The sequence below is a fragment of the Patagioenas fasciata genome, chromosome 26 (genome assembly GCF_037038585.1).
Source record: "Patagioenas fasciata isolate bPatFas1 chromosome 26, bPatFas1.hap1, whole genome shotgun sequence".
Lineage (NCBI taxonomy): Eukaryota > Metazoa > Chordata > Aves > Columbiformes > Columbidae > Patagioenas > Patagioenas fasciata.
The window spans coordinates 6,893,566-6,907,615 of NC_092545.1; the positions used below are offsets into that span (position 1 = coordinate 6,893,566).

General features: G+C 62.4%; 2 protein-coding genes across 2 annotated transcripts; both read left to right on the forward strand.

Moving 5' to 3' along the window:
• The first annotated feature begins 3,192 nt into the window (after positions 1-3,192).
• ZNF703 (zinc finger protein 703) lies at positions 3,193-5,918 on the forward strand. The gene is made up of 2 exons (XM_065856658.2): positions 3,193-3,420; positions 3,761-5,918. The coding sequence occupies exons 1-2, from the start codon at positions 3,208-3,210 to the stop codon at positions 5,138-5,140; spliced, it is 1,593 nt and encodes a 530-aa protein (XP_065712730.1). The 5' UTR covers positions 3,193-3,207; the 3' UTR covers positions 5,141-5,918.
• LOC139825647 (uncharacterized) lies at positions 5,792-13,438 on the forward strand. Its single transcript, XM_071799339.1, has 3 exons — positions 5,792-5,876; positions 8,977-9,066; positions 9,152-13,438. Exons 1-3 carry the CDS (start codon positions 5,862-5,864, stop codon positions 9,656-9,658), a joined length of 612 nt encoding a protein of 203 aa, XP_071655440.1. The 5' UTR covers positions 5,792-5,861; the 3' UTR covers positions 9,659-13,438.
• The last annotated feature ends 612 nt before the right edge of the window (positions 13,439-14,050 follow it).

The window sequence follows — 14,050 nt, forward strand, 5'->3', positions numbered from 1 at the left end:
CCTGCACCGTTCCCCCTGCACCGTTCCCCTGCACCGTTCCCCCTGCACCGTTCCCCTGCACCGTTCCCCTGCACCGTTCCCCCTGCACCGTTCCCCTGCACCGTTCCCCTGCACCGTTCCCCCTGCACCGTTCCCCTGCACCGTTCCCCCTGCACCGTTCCCCTGCACCGTTCCCCTGCACCGTTCCCCCTGCACCGTTCTCCTGCACCGTTCCCCTGCACCGTTCCCCCTGCACCGTTCCCCTGCACCGTTCCCCTGCACCGTTCCCCCTGCACCGTTCCCCTGCACCGTTCCCCCTGCACCGTTCCCCCTGCACCGTTCCCCTGCACCGTTCCCCTGCACCGTTCCCCCTGCACCGTTCCCCCTGCACCGTTCCCCCTGCACCGTTCCCCTGCACCGTTCCCCCTGCACCGTTCCCCTGCACCGTTCCCCCTGCACCGTTCCCCTGCACCGTTCCCCTGCACCGTTCCCCCTGCACCGTTCCCCTGCACCGTTCCCCCTGCACCGTTCCCCCTGCACCGTTCCCCTGCACCGTTCCCCTGCACCGTTCCCCCTGCACCGTTCCCCTGCACCGTTCCCCCTGCACCGTTCCCCCTGCACTGTTCCCCTGCACCGTTCCCCTGCACCGTTCCCCCTGTACGTCCGCACTCCGCAGGCTGCAAACCCAGCAGAGCACAGGGGCGCTGGGACACGTCCTTGGGAAAATAAAGCCTCTCTGAAGCAGCCCAGGTGGGGCGAGGCCTGATTAGGCAGCAAAAATATCATCAGTCATTTCTGGAAGCGCTCACGGAGGCTTTTTGTCTTCTTTGGCTTTACTTTTCTTCAAAATATTTTGCTTTTCATCTGGTGCCTGTGTTATTTTGATTCGGCACGGGGTCTGGCGTATTTTATTTGAATACCCTTTGTGGTGGGCCAGCTCTCAGGTGACTTGTGGAGCAGAACTGAACACGAAATAGGGAAGATTTTCCCTCCCTCTGGTCACTGCTCCCCTTAATGAAAACAGGACCCAGATGGATTTCAGAGCGAAACCCATAGCCAGAGATGGGCATCGGCACTGAGCAGGATTCACCATCACCCGTGACGGCCCCCTGATGAATCCTAACCCAGCGAACACCAGCTGCATCCAGAGATGTTCTGTGGTTGCTCCAGCGCCGGAGCAGGATCAGCCCTTCGCAATGACCCGAGGGTTTGGGGCAAATGATAAACGCGGCCCCAGAGGCTTCTCTTCCTCGTCCTCGTGCGCTGCAGATGCGCCGCTGCTCTCAGGCCCTGGTCCACCGCACTCGATGCTGTTCTGTCAGGGCCATGTTGTTGTTGGCGCACAACTCAGGGACTTTGAGGAAAGACTTTTTCTATTTCCTCCTGACTTGAATGGCTCCTTTGAAGGGCAGCGGCTCTCCATCCGCGTCCCCCTGTCCGGCTGAATCAATCTTGCGGTCAGCGTTGGGAAAGGGGAAATAAAAGAAGGAAAAAGCCTCGCGAAGAGGGAAAATGGACAGGTCTGACCATCGAGTGACTGAGAGCGGCTGGAGAAGCGGGACTGGACGTCGGGCCGTGCCAGGGCGCTCACGGGGGAAATCCAGCCGAGCCCTTTCTTCCCAGAACCTGGAGCAGACGGGCTTGGTGAGGGGTGGCCACATGAACTTAAAAATAGCAATGTTGTTGAACATAAAGCATCTGTCAGGAGTTAATATGATTAATTAGAGGTGTCTGTCTGTCTTTCCCCTCTCCGGGCAGGCAGGGGGGACTGAACCCCAAGGCCGGGTGGGCAGAGCTGGTTTGTCCCGCCAGCCCCGGCTGCAGCGCAGACCATTGCCCTGCAACCTGCGCTTGGTGAAGATGCGCCCGCAGCCGCAGGGCCGTGCAGGAAAACACAATAATGTCCAATATCCAGAGCCGTGACCGTGCCGACGGCACCGTGCGGTCAGAGGGACGGGTCGCCGGATCCCCGTTCTGAACTTTTTCCAGGTAGGTCCCAGATATGTCCCTGATGGCTGCGTGTTTGTCAGTGGTGTGAAATGATCAGTCACTGATCACCACGCCAAGAGCAGGAAACGCTGCAATAGCCACTGCTGCTGTTAAAGGCTGGTGAGTGCAACACGTGCAAGGTAAACCAGCATGTGTGCAATCCGTGTTGGCCCTTCAGGTCTGGGTGACGCTGCTGTCCCACCAGCAGCCCCAGCACCGTCCCAGTTGGCACACAGGTTGTGTCTGGGGCCAGCAGGACACAGACCGGGTGCAGGGGCCACCGCAGCCCGGCTGTGCCAGGCTGATCTTACCTAAGACAAGCTGAGCCGAGCAGTGCCATGCTAAGCTGTGCCAGCAGTGCCATGCCAGCTGAGCTGTTCCACGCCATGCCAAGCTGTGCTATCAGCACCATGCTGTGCCGTGCCATCCGAGCTGTGCCGTGCCATGACAAACTGTGCCAGCCATGCTATGTGAGCCATGCTATGCCATGCCAAGGCATGCTGGCAGCAGCATGCTGTGCCGTGCCATACTGTCCAAGCCATGCCATACCATGCCATAATGGCTGAGCTATACCATGCCGTGCTTTCTGAGCTGTGCCATACCATGCCATAACAGCAGAGCTATACCATGCCGTGCTTTCTGAGCTGTGCCATACCATGCCATAACAGCAGAGCTATACCATGCCGTGCTTTCTGAGCTGTGCCATACCATGCCATAACAGCTGAGCTATACCATGCCGTGCTTTCTGAGCTGTGCCATACCATGCCATAACAGCTGAGCTATACCATGCCGTGCTTTCTGAGCTGTGCCATACCATGCCATAACAGCAGAGCTATACCATGCCGTGCTTTCTGAGCTGTGCCACGCCATGCCCAGCTGTGCCACGAGCACCACGCCATGCCGTGCCGTGCCGGCCGAGCCGTGCCCGCCGCAGCCCGTGCCCGCCGCCGGTGTCGGGCCGTGGGCGGTTCTCCCCACGCGGCGGCAGCGCGGGGCGGTGGCGGCGGTTCGCCCCCCCCACCGGCGGCTCTCCCCGCCCCGGGGGCCCGGCCGGGCGCGGATTGGTGCGCGGCGCCGGCCCCCTCGGAGCGCGGCCGCCATCGGGGCTATTTGACGTGTCGGTGGGGCCAGGGAAGGGTTTCGTCTCGCCGGGGCCGCCGCCGCCGCCGCTCCGCCGCCCGCCCGGCCCGGCCCGGCCCCGCGGAGCCCGGCGCCCCCCCCCCCTTTCCCCCGCCCCAAATGAGCGGTGCCCCCGGCGGGCCCCGGCCGAGGACCCCGCCGAGCCGCGGAACCGCGGGCGCCCCGTCGCCCCGGCCGCCCCCCGCCGACCCGCTCCGCCAGGCCAGCCGGCTGCCCATCCGCGTCCTGAAGATGCTCAGCGCCCACGGCGGCCACCTCCTGCACCCCGAGTACCTCCAGCCGCTCTCCTCCACGCCGGTCAGCCCTATCGAGGTCAGTGCCCGCCGCCCCCGCCCGCTACCCCGGGGTCCGCCCGGGGCTCATCCCGGTCCGGCGCTCCCGGCTCCTCCGGGCCGGGCTCATCCGTTCCTGGCGCTCCCGGCTCCCCGCGATCCGCTCCTTCCCTGCTCTCCCGCCGCAGCCCGGCTCCCCCCACCCCACCCCGCTCCTTCTTCCCCGGCCAAGCGCATCCCCCCGTCCCCCCCATCCCCCGCGCCCTGGCTCCGCGCCGGGCTCGGCCCCGCTGCACCCGGGATTTTGGGGGTGGGATGGGGGGGGCCGGGCCGGGGGCACCGTCGGGGTTCCCCCCTGACCGGCTCCGCTCCGCCCGCAGCTGGACGCCAAGAAGAGCCCGCTGGCGCTGCTGGCCCAGACCTGCTCGCAGATCGGCAAGCCCGACCCGCCGCCCTCCTCCAAGCTGAACGCCGTGGCCTCCGCCGGGCTGCCCGCCGCCGAGAAGGAGCCCGCCGCCCGCCCCGCCGCCCTGAAGCCCCCGGGCAGCGCGGACGCACCGCCCGAGGACAAGTCCAGCTTCAAGCCCTACTCGAAGGGCGCTGGGGAGCCGCGCAAGGAGGGCAGCGCAGACAAGGCCGGCTTTCGGGTGCCCAGCGCCGCTTGTCCGCCGTTTCCCCCGCACGCCGCCGCCTCGCCCGGCAGCTCCCGCGGTGCCTCGCCGCAGCACGCCGACCCCAAGGGCACCGAGGAGAAGAAGGAGCCCGAGGCGGGCAAGCCCAGCCCCGAGGGGACCGGCGGGGGGCTGGTGCGTGGGGCAGCGGAGCCCGGGGCGCATGGCGAACCCCCCTCGGGCCGCAAGTCGGAGCCCCCCGCCCTGCCGCCCGCCGGCCATGTGGCCCCCGTCTCGCCCTACAAGCCGGGCCACTCCGTCTTCCCTCTGCCGCCTTCCAGCATCGGCTACCACGGCTCCATTGTCGGTGCCTACGCCGGCTACCCATCCCAGTTCGTGCCCGGGCTGGACCCCACCAAGCCGGGCCTGGTGGGCAGCCAGCTGCCGGGGGCACTGGGGCTGCCGGGCAAGCCGCCCAGCTCCAGCCCGCTCACCGGGGCCTCGCCGCCCTCCTTCATGCAGGGATTATGCCGGGACCCGTATTGCCTGAGCTACCACAGCACCTCGCACCTGGGCTCCAGCAACTGCTCCAGCTGCGTGCACGACCCCGGCAGCCTGAAGAGCGGATACCCCTTGGTGTACCCCACGCACCCCCTGCACTCGGTGCACACCACGCTTTCCTCCAGCGGCACCCCCAGCCTGCCCGGCCACCCCCTCTACACCTACGGCTTCATGCTGCAGAACGACCCCCTGCCCCACATATGCAACTGGGTGTCTGCCAGCGGACCCTGCGACAAGAGGTTTGCCACCTCGGAGGAGCTGCTCACCCACCTACGGACCCACACGGCCCTGCCAGGGGCGGAGAAACTCTTGGCGGGTTACCCTACCTCCGGGCTGGGCTCCGCAGCCTCCTGCCACCTCCACCTCCCGCCCGCCGCCCCCGGGAGCCCCAACACGTTACCCGCCTCCCTCTCCTTGAGGAGCCCACACACTTTGGGACTAAACAGGTACCACCCCTACGGCAAGAGCCATTTGCCCACGGCCGGCGCGCTGCCGGTGCCCTCCTTGCCGGCCGCCGGACCTTACTACTCTCCATACGCGCTCTACGGCCAAAGACTAACTTCAGCTTCTGCACTGGGATATCAGTAACCGCGGCGGCCCCTCGCCCTGCTCAGCCTCCTCCTCGCCCCAGCCCCTCGCTCCCTCCTTGGACTGTGTATTTATTTACTGTATGTTAGCTTAAAGCTGGGAATATAAGTGCATTAATACACCGATGAATCAATGGTATGCAAACAGTCTGTGTCCAAAAAAAAAAAAAAACCAACAAAAAAAAAACCAAAAAAAAAAGAGAGAAAAAAAAAGAAAAAATCTTTCCTTTGCAGGTGTGGGGGTTTTGGTTCCTTTTGGTTCCTTTTGGTTCCTTTTGGTTTTCCTTTTCTGTTTATTTTGATTTTTTTCCCTCCCTTTTCTTCTTTTCCCCACTGAGGAATTCTTGCATGACTCCTGACACACAAGGAGAGAAAGAAAAGGCCTTTTCCTCCCGCGTCCGTCGTCAGGATTCTGTTCCTCTTCATTTGTCAGCTTAACACATGTAATGTTGATTTTTTTTTAATTTCTCTTTATTTCTTGCGATGTGGCCGGGCCGGGGCGGCTGTGACGGAGGGGCGGGCGAAGGCCTGGCCACACAGCTCCCCGTCCCACGGCTCTGCCGCCGTGACCGCCGCTCCCACCGCGGCCGTGGGAAGCGGCACCGTGTGTGTGTCCCCCGCGGGGGGCGAAGAGCGGCGGCTCCAGCGGGCAGCACCGGGCTCAGCGGAGGGCGCTGGGTCCCTCGACCGGAGCAGCGGGAGGGCGGCGAGCGTGGCGGGTGATGAGCTCCGGCTTGGTAAGTCTGATTTTGTTAATAAATGACTCTTGGTTATATTCACCCTGTGGTGTCTTCTCTCGTCCCTCCCTGCACTCCTCCCTCCCTGTGCTGCCGGGACCTCGCGTTCCTGGGGGGCTCCGTACCGGGCTGGGGGCTCCGTACCGGGCTGGGGGCTCCGTACCTGGGCGGGGGGCTCTGTACTGAAGCTGGGGACTTCATGCCGGGGGTCTCCGCACCGGGGCTCCGTGCCGGCCCGCGGGCTCCCAGCACCATCTAGCGGCAGCGGCGGCGGGTGCGCCCGGTCCCGACCCCCGGGGCTGCGGGACCCTCCCGGCCCTGAGCGCGGTCCCGCCGCATCCCCGGGCATCGCCGCATCCCCGGGCCGGGCGGCGGCTGCGGGGCGGGGGGGCTCGTGTAGGAGAAACGGGGCGTGCGGTGCCTCCTCGGGTCCTTTTCCTCGCGTGTGCGTTTCCCCGGGAGGAAAGCGCCGGGTTTTCTCGTGCGTGGCGGAGCGGGGAAGGTTCGAGAAGGCGTTTGAGCTGAAACCCATGCAAAGAGTCCCCAGTGCCCCCCGAGCGGATGGGAACCCCTCTCCTGCCTGCACCCGCCGCAGGAATTCGGCTTTAGGGACGGAATTGCGATACAAACGGGGTCCCACTCCCATGTAGGGGTGTGTGGGCAGCCAAGAGCTGGTGTGGAATCACAGTCCCCCTCCCCATTTGCTATTCTTGCTGTCTGTGCGAGGAGGGTCGATGGCTCTGAGATGGGGCTGGTTCCCACCGCTCCTGCCTGCTCCAGGCCTGCGGCAGCAGGGGTGCTGCCCCCCCCAGGCCCCAAAAAGGGGGCTTTTCTCCCAGCAGCAGCACCCCGGCTGTGCCCCACTGCCCTTTGAGATCTCACGTGCTCCTATTGCCCCACATCACTTCTTTTTTCTTGCTGTTGAGTGCTTTACGCCTGTTGCGTTTTGGGTGAGTCATGCAATTAATCGCACTTAATTGCCTTCTCTATGTTGCCTTATGCCCTGTGTTTAAATTCCTTTGTGTCCTTTGAGCTGAAAAATAATGTGCTTAGAACAGGGCCTTGTTTTGCCAACGGGAATTTTATTTTCCTGCCGGTTACCGCGAGCGTGGCCGTGGGCATGGGGCTGGCGGGGGGGCCCGCCGGGGTCTCCTGCTGCAAACTCATGGCTGGTTGCTGGAAATGGGGGTGTTTGGTGGTGCTGGGGGCCGCTCTCCCCTTGGCCTGCGATTCGCCGGGCTGGGTTGGGAGCAGAGGGGCTTTGCTGCGGCTGTTTGCTCTGCCCGGCGGGCGGCAGTGCCGGGGTGTCCTGTCCCGTGTCCCAGCTGGGTGCTGGACCCGTTGCAGCCGCTGCTCACCGCGGAGCGGGGTGTTGGGGCAGCGGGCACAGCACTGGTGGGACAGCTCCTGTGCTACCGCGGAGACACGGGGTGGCATTTGAAGGTGTTGTGGGCACCCCTGCCCCTCGGGAGCATCGCTGCTCCTGGGTTGTGGCCCCTGATGCTGCTCGGTGTCGGCCTCGCTTGAGCACCACCAGTCCCTGGGATAAATCACGACTCCTCGGCTGCAGCTCCAAAATGCGGTGCCTGTTGCGGGTGCCCAGTGCAGTGTTTTGTCCCACCGTGCCCCTCCCCGTCCGCAGCCCGGCGTCCGCCGCTGGAGACCCTCGTGCCGCGGGGCGAGAGGGCGACGCGTGGTGCTGGGGGATGCGCATGAGGCGCGATAGAACAGTGCAGACCGTGCCGGCCCTGGGGGCCCTGCCGTGTGTGAGGGTCCATCTCCCCTCTCCCCAGGCCCCTCCTCACACCAGGGTGCTCCCAGCTCCAAAACGCGGCCCCTGCGCGCTCCCGGTGCCGGCGGGAGCTGGATGCTGCTCCGTGCGTCCTGCCGCGCACAAGGCTCCCCGAGGAATGTTTTTCCCCTCCCTAAAGACTGCAGCACTGGGGCCAGGCTGTGTGAATGCTGCAAGGTAGCATCTGATCACAGCCGGCACTCAGAGGCTTTATCTGCCGGGGAATGATTGTGGTGCCAATATATTAAATAACTCCCTATCTAATGTATGCCCAGGTTACTGCAGAATTCATTTTATAAGAGCACTGGGATGCACTTTATTAATCATTCTGTCTAACAACCTGCACTCCACAGTTTCAGTTTGATTTGATTCAACCCTGTCTTTCTGCAAAATATATAGCTGAGTGGGTCGGATAATGTATGGCTTAATTTAGAGTTGTATGGGTTTGAATTACCATTTTCATAATGTGCTGTGCATTAATGTGTTGCATCATTTATACAGAAAAATGTGTGAGGTTTCAAACCTCTCCGGGAGGCAGAAGTCAACCAAAAGGAACGTGGAGCGACAGAAAAAGGCCCTTTCAATCCCAGCCATGGGGGGCGGTTTGGGGAGGGAGGGCTGGGTTAACACAGGTGGGTGCTGGACGCGGGAACAGTGGGTTTGGGGCTCCCCTCCCTATTGCAACCTCTGCAGCTCCCCCCGAGCTGCCGGGACCTCCAGCGCCTGACTCGCCGGTGACCCCGGTGCCGGTGCTCGCCGCAATCGCGCCCGCCGTCAGTCACCCCGCACCGCGAGGAAAAGGCTCTGATTATCCAAATACAGTCATTAAAGGGGAAATGTGTTTTTAGGACTGTCAGAGTGATTAATGAGGGTTAGCAATCCTTGCAAATGCACTTGTTTAGTCTAACTGGCAGCCTCTATTTTCCTATTGATTTATTGCGGCCGTTGCCGGGGCTGCGCTGTGTGTGGAGGGAGCCGGCCGGGGCTGTCGCGGCGGAGAGCGCGGGTGCGCGGCGGAGGGGCCCGGCCAAGCGGCACGGCATGGTTTGCTGTGCCCGGCTGTCGGAGGCAGCCGAACAAAGGCAACATTATCCCTTGTGCCGGGGAAGGAATGACTTGGACGCACATGCAGAACAGCTCCACCGTGCCGCGTGCCTTATAAATATCCCCGTTTGTAAGGCCCGGAGCCCATCTGACCGCAAATGATCCATCCACCTAATAAATATGTGAATGAAAGAGCGAGGCCGTATTTTGTTGTTGCTGTTGTTTTCCTTCCTCTCCTGCACGCAGCCCCCTGATGTCTTTTAGGTGATGCGGAGGTGTCTGCCCGCAGACGGACAAGGCGTTTCGGAGCACAAGGTCTTCGAGGCTGGTGCGCGCCCGCCAAGAGGAGGTCAGGTCAGGATGCCGGAGCCGGAGCACGAGCGATGGTGGGTGGATGAGAAGTTCCTCAGCTGCATAAAGCAGCTTTTCTTTCCGCTAGAGCCGCGGTGGAAGCCCCGGAGAACACGGGCTCTGTGTTTGTCCTGCCAGCCGCAGCGGAGCGGCCACGTCCCGGCCCCTGCCAGCGTCCCCACACCCAGCACAAGGTCGGGGCTTTGCTTTGGGGGATGAGTCGTGCTGCGTGTGCCAAGAGCGGACCCGGAGGGACAGACCAAGCCCCAGAGACACCCCTGCAGCCGACACCGCCTCCGCAGAGCTCCTGCTGCCCGCAGCCGAGAAAGGAGCAGCCGGCGGCGACACGGAGCGGAGGGGGCAGCTGGGGACACCGGGGTGCAAAGCTGCTCCCCTGGTTTGCAGCCGTGACCGTGGCCCCGCGCCGGAGCCCAGCGCTGCCCTGGTCTGCGGGTTTTCTCCAGCAAGAGCACAAGTGATGGAGGCCTTGGAGAAGAGCAAAGACCTCAAGGCTCTCGGGGACCCCCAAGCCAGAAGAGTGTGGGCAAGTGCTTGGGGTGCCGTGGCGACCAGGAACGCTGCAGGTGGCGTTTGAAGCCACCACTGTCACCTCCCTGGCCATAAATCAGCGTGAGGTGCGGATCCTCCCATCGGCACCGCACCACTTGCAGCAGCGATGAACTAACATCTCCCCACCGCGCCAGGACAGCCAGGTCTGGCTGCTGACCAGTTACCAGTGCCCAGTGTGACCCGTGGCTCCCTCCTTCCCCTGCGATGTCCGATGCTGGTGCCAGCTCAGCGTGGCCGTCTGGCACGGGGCTGTGAAAGCCCCGCTCCTCGTGCTGATCTGCACGGATCTGCCCTGGTGCATGCAAGCGATCCTGTTCCTCACCATGATGTAGTAGTTATCTCTGTTTGTCATCACAATGAATAACTGAAGAGCCATAATTCTGTACACAGAAATGTTCCAGCTAAACGCTCGCTGCGGGAGGCGCTCGGCTGATACCTCAGTTTACAGAGTATCTTCCTTGAGCTCAACTCACAATAACAAACAGATTTCCACAGACCGTAATGTTTTCTAACACGGTGTTTATGGAAACTTCCCGGAGCAGCTTTCCCGTGACTTCACCCCACCTTCCATGGCGGTGCGCGCGTCGGGACGGAGGAACGCGACCTCTGCGAGGACGGACCGCGCGGGAGCTGCCGTCGCAAGGCGGGCGGTGGAATGTGGCTGTGGCTCGGCAGAGCCGGCCTGGACGGGCCGAGCGGAGCGGGGTGACACACTTGACGCCGTGCAGGGGGCAACGTGACCTCTGCCGACACCCCGTGGGCACAAACACCAGGGACCATCCCTCCTGGCCCAGCTGAACCCGGGGCAGCCGAAGGACGTGCAGCATCCCAGCCATGTGGTGTCTTTGGGGGCTGTAAATCCTGGGAATCCAGCATCCTGCTCATGGACACCCCGCCGGATCAGGGACCTGAGATGGCCTTTTTGTGTCTCCCACGTCTGCAAGAGGGTAGGTCCCGGTGCCACGCCGGTGCCCAGCGCATGTCCAGCATCACCAGTGCCTCACTGGGAGAGGGAGATGCTGCTGTCCCTGAGAAAAAGGGGTGGTGGAAGCCCGGGGGTACCGGTGCCCCCTCTCCATGAGCAGCTTCTGCAGGAGGGGTGGCAGGAACAGAGGAGACTGAGGCATTTTCAGATGCGCTGCTTGCCGGGCAGAGCTGCTGTAACAGCACCGAACTGCTGCTGCTGGAGCGACGGTTCCCTTTGCGGGTTTCGTTCTGGTTCCCTTTGCGGGTTTCGTTCTGGTTCCCTTTGCGGGGTTTTGTCCCAGATCCCCGCTCAGTCTCGGTGACGTTCATGGCGCTGGAGCGGGACAGTGGCCGGGTCCTCCCTCCGAGCTGGGAAGAGCTGCGATCTGTGGAAAACGTCTCTGACGTGAAGCGAAGCGCCAGCCGGGCTCACAGGGAGCTGCTCATTTCTCACAGGCACGGAGCAACCCGAGGTTTGCGAGAGAACGATTGCTCAACCTGTCCCAGATAACAACCGCTTGCATGGCAGGGCCGGGAAGGGGAATTCGCTGCCCCGGCTGCTGGGAAATGGAGCTGAACACCCCTTTGTTCCTTCTGGGGTTTCTGCAGGTGCCTCAGGCTCTGGCTGGATTTTGTGCTGGGAAAAGCTCCTTGGGAAGGCGCTCGCTGGGTGCTCGTCCAGCTCCTCCAGCCGCAGGGATGTGCTGCGTTGATAATCCCCAGACTTCCACGGCTCAGATGCTCAGCTCCCACCCACCGCTGGCCGATGAACCTGCCCGGCTTTTCGGGGGCGCAAAGCCAGGAGCAGCCCTGGGACCAGGCTCGGGGGTCTCCGCAGGGTTCCCCATGTCCCAGCCCCAGCAGTCGTGTCTCTCGCTCCAGGTGCATCCTGGTGCGGGGCAGAGCCCGCAGCGCTTCTCACCACGGGGGAGCTCCCATGGTCTTGGGCTCTATCGTGTTGGTTTTGGGGTCTGTCGTGCTGTTTTGGGGTCTGGCTCATGCTGCTTGAGCACTGGGGGTTGCATCCAGCACCCAGCACACTCTCAGGTGGTTTTGGGGGAGACGGCAGCTGGGGCAGAGCCAGAGTGGGGCTGGTGGCTCCAGCTTGGCAAGGGACGCTCCGCGCTCAGCACCGAGCTGTGGCACAGCCAGAGGGGGGTGATGGGCACAGGAGCTCCAGCTTGCACCCCACATTGCACGCTGGTGCCCATCGCTTGCACCCCAGCAGGGCTCAGCGGTGGGTTTTTGGGGAGAGGGGCCGGTTTTCTCCACAGGGCAGGGCAGGGTACCAGGGATGCTGGAGCATCCCGCACCCCAGCGCCCGGCGTGCCCCTGCTCATCCCTCTCCCCTGCGCCCTTGCCACCGCAAATGGCCCTTTTATCTCTCGGGGAGGCACAAATGGAGCTGTCAGATGCCATCAGCCCTGCGATATGACAGGTTGCGGGAGCCGGGGCCCCTCGAACAGAGCAGCCTTGTCTGTCAGAGCCGCCTGACACTCCCCATAATGGCCAGATGGATGAGACTCTGAAAGTAGGGCCCGGCGCGTTTTCAACTCTATTTTGGGTGAAAACACTTCTTGAAAGATCTTGAAAGGAGCTGGCAGTTGAGTAGTTCAGATGATTAATGAGCCCTGGCTCTGGCGGGTGGATTTCTCGCGCCGTGCCAGCAGCCGGGCTGCTGCAGTGGCCAAGACACGGCGCGCTCCCCCCGGCCCCCCGGCCTTCCCGGAAATGACACCAGCGCGACAGGCCCCGCATATGGAAAAAGTTAAATATAAATTACTGCTGAAAGAGGCCTCGCCGAGCCGAGTTAGTTAAAGATGTTTATGGATTCAGAAACACGGGCCTGCATATGTATTTAGGGATGACAAATGTGATTCAATAAGTCAGGAATTTCTCCGTGGGCTGAGGCGGGACCCGCGCGGGCGCTGCTCCGGGCTCTCGGGCTCGGCCGCGTCAGCGCCATAAATCCTGCGGACAGGCTCCTTTTTCCTTCCCGGGCAGCTCGGGCTTCATTTTCATTTCTTCCCGCGGACCAGAGCGAGTCGCTGCATCTCCTGCACCCGGGACGTGGCAGCGGCGCCCGGACCCTCCATGTGCATCCCGGGGGGCTCAGGAAAAGCGACGGGTGCTCCGTGTGGGTCACAGGGGACCACGCCGTCCCCACTGCCACCAGCACAGGCACGTCCCCGTCCATCCCAGGCTCTCCCGTCCCCCAGAGCCGCACTCGCCGGAGCAGCCGGAGCCTTCAGGACTGTCAGCGGATGATTAATGACCAACAAGCCCGAAACTGCCCCGACTGCCGGGCTGGGTGGTGTTTGACCCAGTGCTTGATGGGTTCAGATGTACTGCAGCAAACCGCTTCGCCTGGGCGGCCTCGTGGGGCGGGGGCGCACCCGTGTCCCTCGTCCAAACTGCCCTGTGCTCCGTGCTGCTCTGGAGCAGCTCACTTGGGGAGCACAATGTCGGGGGCCACAGCAAACTAAGGAAGAACCCCCCCCAAATGAAACTCTGGCTGCGGTGGTGTGGGGCAGGCAGGGGTGTCCACAGCAGGGGTGCTGGATTTTGGGTGCCAAACCCCAGCAAAGCTGCAGTGCTGGGCAATACGGGACCGGCTCCTGGGCTCCCCCCATCCCGCTGCCTCCGTGGGGTCCCAGGGAAGCCCCTTTCGGGGGGTCAGCCCCCGGCCGGGCTTTTGACCGACAGCCACATTCCTTTGTCCTGGTTTTATTCGTTAGCAGCGCTTGGCCTGGACACAGAGACAGCTAATGAGGGACTGAGTTTATTGCAGTTTGATTTTTCTGTTAAAACAATACAATAAAATAAATGCACTTGGAAATCTGGTATGTGTTTGTACATAGTAGATTTATGGCTTTGGAGGCTTCCAGGGAGACGCAGCCTTTCATTCCCTTCCTTATTGGAACAGATCGTATTGCAGAGTTTAAAGGGCTCTGGAGTTGTGATTTATTTGAAGGGAGAAACTAGGGAAATCCAACTATCTGTTCCCTGGCTCAGATCATCCAGAAACTCCCCGGCCAAGGGGCCGGGGCTGCACCTCCTCCGCGGATTTGGTTTTTCCCCTCCTGTCGCTTACATTATCCCACTCTAAATATATCACAGAGACAGGGCTGACTCCTGACCTGGGCTTCAGCACCTCGCCGCGGCTTCCCCAGCCCTTCCCGGAATCCCACACATAAATCACCCTCCTGGAGCCCTTTCCAAGCTGCTCTGTGCCGCTCACGGGATGGGACCTCGATCCAGAGCAAAGAGCTGTTCCCCGAGCCCCAAAACTGGCTTTTTTAAAGCATTTGGCACTTGCAGGCTGGAACTCTCTGGGCTTCAGTGCAAAACCCCCTCCGGCCTCTCCCAGGTACCTCTGGGACTTTGGGAAAAGCCGGTTTGGGTCCCACCAGCAGCGTCCATCCTCCCCGTGCCGTGTCGGATGAAGAAC